The sequence below is a fragment of the Sceloporus occidentalis genome, unplaced genomic scaffold (assembly GCF_023333645.1).
Source record: "Sceloporus occidentalis isolate IW3139 unplaced genomic scaffold, rSceOcc1.0.p SCAF_14, whole genome shotgun sequence".
Classification (NCBI taxonomy): domain Eukaryota; kingdom Metazoa; phylum Chordata; class Lepidosauria; order Squamata; family Phrynosomatidae; genus Sceloporus; species Sceloporus occidentalis.
In genome coordinates this window covers 11759541-11763397 of record NW_028316994.1, presented here as the reverse complement: position 1 = coordinate 11763397, position 3857 = coordinate 11759541, and the positions used below count along the sequence as shown (strand labels likewise).

Here is a 3857-nt window from a genome sequence, read left to right as displayed (position 1 = left end):
CTGCCATGGCTGAATGCTATGGAATTCTGGGAATTGTAGTTTTGTAAAACATTTAGCCTTCTCTCACACAGATGTCCGATGCCACAACAAACTACAAATGCTAGGATTCTATAGCCTTGAGCCATGTGGTGTCAAACTGGATTATTTCTGCAGTACAGATGCAGCCCTAGTTGTCCTCTTTCTTTGGGTTATGTTACATTGCATCCTTTTTAACTATTTATGGAATGTGATAGTAGTTAGGTCTTATGATTCCAGGCAGTGATGGCTAATGAGACCACAGTTCAGGAATTCATTTTGCTGGGATTTAGAGGCGAGCAGCAGAAGAGATTCTTGCTTCTTATCTTTTTTGCCATTCTCTACATGCTCACTTTGCTGGAGAACATCACCATCATCATACTGGTACTGCTTGATGCTCACTTGTCCCAGCTTCCCATGTACATCCTTCTGAGCAACTTCTCCTGGATGGAGATGTGCTATGTGACCTCCGTTATGCTCCGGATGCTGTTAGACCTGGCTTCCTCTCATGGGACCATCTCTTTCCATGCTTGTTTTCTCCAGTTCTACATTGCATTCTCTCTTGGCACCACTGAATTCTTCTTCCTCTCAGCCATGGCTTTGGATCGATACCTGGCCATCTGCCACCCATTGCATTACCCACAAATCATGTCCCTCAGTTCCTGCTATGTCCTGGTGGCTGCTTGTTGGATCCTTGGCTTCCTAGCATACATTCTCCCAGTGATATTGATTTCCAGATTATCATTCTGTGGACCCAACCTCATTAACCATTTTTTGTGTGATCCTGGACCACTTCTGTCCTTGGCTTGTCCTCCACTTGGATATGCTCCCCTTGTCTTCCAAATTATCATAAGCACTCTGTTTATAAGCAATGTCTTCTTTGTTGTGCTATCCTATGGCACTATAATTTTTACCCTGATGAAATCATCTAACCAAGGGAATCGTAAGAAGGCCTTCTCCACCATATCTATGCACTTGTTGGTGGTAACACCTTTCTATGGTTCAATTGGAGGGATGTACTTACTTTCTGGTGGAGAAAGCCCATCGGAGATCACTAAGGCAATAACATTCTTCTATACATCCATTACACCCTTCCTCAACCCCCTGATTTACTGTCTGAGGAATGACCAGGTGAAAGAGGCCCTGGGTAGGTTACTGAAGGGTGGGACTGATGTTAACAAAAATCATGTGTAAAAAGACAAAGGGGGCAGAAAGAGAGAGAGAGAAAAAACTTAAGCCAACCCAAAACATCCAGTTGAAGATATGAGATCAATTTATTTGGAATCAGACAAAATCATAATACAAGAGGAATGAAGGGATGTTTGTGTATGAACCATTGCCATTTACTTTTAGAGATCTAAATGATGCACTCCTTGGCCTTGTTTATTTTCTGGTATCATCTTTTTGTTGTTGCCACCACCAAATCTGATTATTAGAAAACAGCAAGATGTACTTCATTTTTATCAAGGCACATCTGGAGGAGGCCTTAGGTGTGGACAGGGTGGGCAGTCACACAGGGAGCAAAATATCAGGAGGTTTCAAGCAGAGCCAAAGGGAGGACCAAGTTGAGCTCCCACTGTGCAGGATCAGATGGACTGTTGATGGATGTGATAGACTGGGCTTCCTTCTGTTTCACTATTTCAACAGGCAAGAGCTGTCACTGTCTTCTACATTAATGGACACAGGATTGTCTACTCTAGAGTAGACACACTCAGGAACCTAGAAGATTGCATCTCCTCATTTTGGACTTTTGTCTTCTGGAGAATTTCTGACAGCATCACTGTTTTGGGTGACTAGAAATGAAATCATGAACTTTGCCTTTGGGAGTCTGCTGCTTGGTGGCAGAAGACTCCCCTAAATGGGATTTTAAAGTTTACGACATGTTGTTGTTTTAGTTCAGCTGCAAAAAAATCTTATTTGGTTAGCATAGTTTTCAGTGAAAAGGTGAGTTTTTTAAGGTGGTCAGAGGGAAGCCAATCCCTCAACACTGTCCTTATTATTTAACCCTACTCCTACATTCCCATTATCACTTCACGAAGAACCCATGGCTTCTAAAAGCTGAAGGAACATCTTCATTCTGCCTGCACCTTCCTGCAGCTGGCTCTGTGTTTTGCATTTTCCGTTCTGAGTTTCAGAGTTTTTTAGAATACATTTTCACAAATACCGCAATCAATGCATTTACATTGAGGGATGTAGAACTTTGTAATTTCCATTCTTACAGGTGTGAATGAAAAATTTAAACATTTTTCTAACTGTGAGAAAGTTCACGAAAATAGCATAGTTTTCAATTACTGTTTTTAAAAAAGGGTCTTTACTTGCCTTTAAAATTTTTGCACGTTTTGCATAGAAAAAAAAGTTTGTTCAGAAAACAGCATTTTCTGCAGAGAAATGTTATTTTTTGCACTGAAAATGTTCTTTTCTGCATTAAAATTTTACATGTGTTTCCATGGCAAGTAAGTCCCAATCTGCAGGATATTTTTTTAATGTCTCCAATTTTTTCCTCAGGAGAGTTTCCCAAATTTCTGGGAACCCATTTTTCATCTGTCATCCCAATATTTTTTAAAATATTCTTTCCATCCCTATGATATATACTGAACTTTGGCAGATAGTAATAGCCTCATTTGTGATTCTAAACTGGCTGGTGTACAAGGCATTTGCTAGGCTTGGCTATATGCAGTGCCCTCCCCACCCCTGGTGTCACCCGATGCAAGGAGGGCTGTTGGGAAAGGGTGGCCAAAGGGGTGTTCCCTTTCTCCTCCTCCTGGGGAGACTGTCACCACTGTAGCAAAACCAAGCTGGGTGCGTTCGGCCTTCTCTGTCATGGCATCAGCAGCCTCTTTGTGAGGAGGCCATCACTGCCATGATGAAGCCAGACCAGGTGCACTCAACCTTCTCTTTCACCTCAGTGGTGGTGATCTCCTCCTGAGGTTGGGAGCTAGGTTGGGTGAGTTCAGCCTTGTCCATCCTTTGACATGACTGCAGAAACCTCCTCCTGAGGAGGATGTTGCTGCCATGGCAAAGCCAGGAGGGGTGCGCTCTCCCCTTTTCACACCACACTGGGAGGAGGGTCTGACCAGGTATCACCCCTCTTCTTGGGTGTCACCTGGTGCAGGCCACAGGCTACACACTGAGAGGACCTGAGTGTATGGGAAAAATTTTACAGGAGAAAGTGATCTCATAACCTGGACTCAAACCATATAGGGCTTTAAAGATAATAACCAATAGTTGGTATCTTGCCCAGAAACTAATTGGCAGCCAGTAGAGTGATTATAACATTGGTATAATATGCTCACTCCTAGATGTCCCAGTAATCAATCTGGCTGCCATCTTTGAATTAACTGAAACATCCAAAATTGGTACAGAGGTAGCCCAATATATAGTGCATTACAAAAGTCCAGCCTTAAGGTTACCAGTGCATGCATCTTTAAATCCCCCAACTCTAGATAGGGTGTAACAGCCAAAGCTGATAGTAAGCACTCCTGGTCATCACGTCTATCTGAATTATCATTTGGAGTGATGGATCTAGAAGCACCCTCAGGCTGTGAATACAGCCTTTCAGGGGGAGTGTAAGCCATTCCAGAACTGGTTGACACACCTCCAAACTCAGGACCTTTGGCAGTAAACACCTCTGTTTTGCCTGGATCCAGCTTCAGTTTGTTTTTCATCATCCAGCCTATTACCTTTTCCACATATTCATTCAGAGAAGACATACTTAGCTGAAACTGCATTTGAAGGTATAGAGAAACATTTGGATATCATCAACACACTGATATCACCTCATCCCATGCCTCTGGGTGATCTCTCCCAGGAGTTTATCAGACAAGGGAAATTGGAAGTATAAT

General features: G+C 42.7%; 1 protein-coding gene across 1 annotated transcript; it reads left to right on the top strand.

Moving 5' to 3' along the window:
• Positions 1-246: 246 nt before the first annotated feature.
• Positions 247-1209, top strand: LOC149303970 (olfactory receptor 11H6-like). The gene has a single exon (XM_089480889.1). It carries the CDS (start codon positions 262-264, stop codon positions 1207-1209), a length of 948 nt encoding a protein of 315 aa, XP_089337015.1. The 5' UTR covers positions 247-261.
• The last annotated feature ends 2648 nt before the right edge of the window (positions 1210-3857 follow it).

Coding starts and splice junctions, on each gene's coding strand:
- LOC149303970 (XM_089480889.1), top strand. CDS start 262: ATGGCTAATGAGACCACAGTTCAGGAATTCATTTTGCTGGGATTTAGA.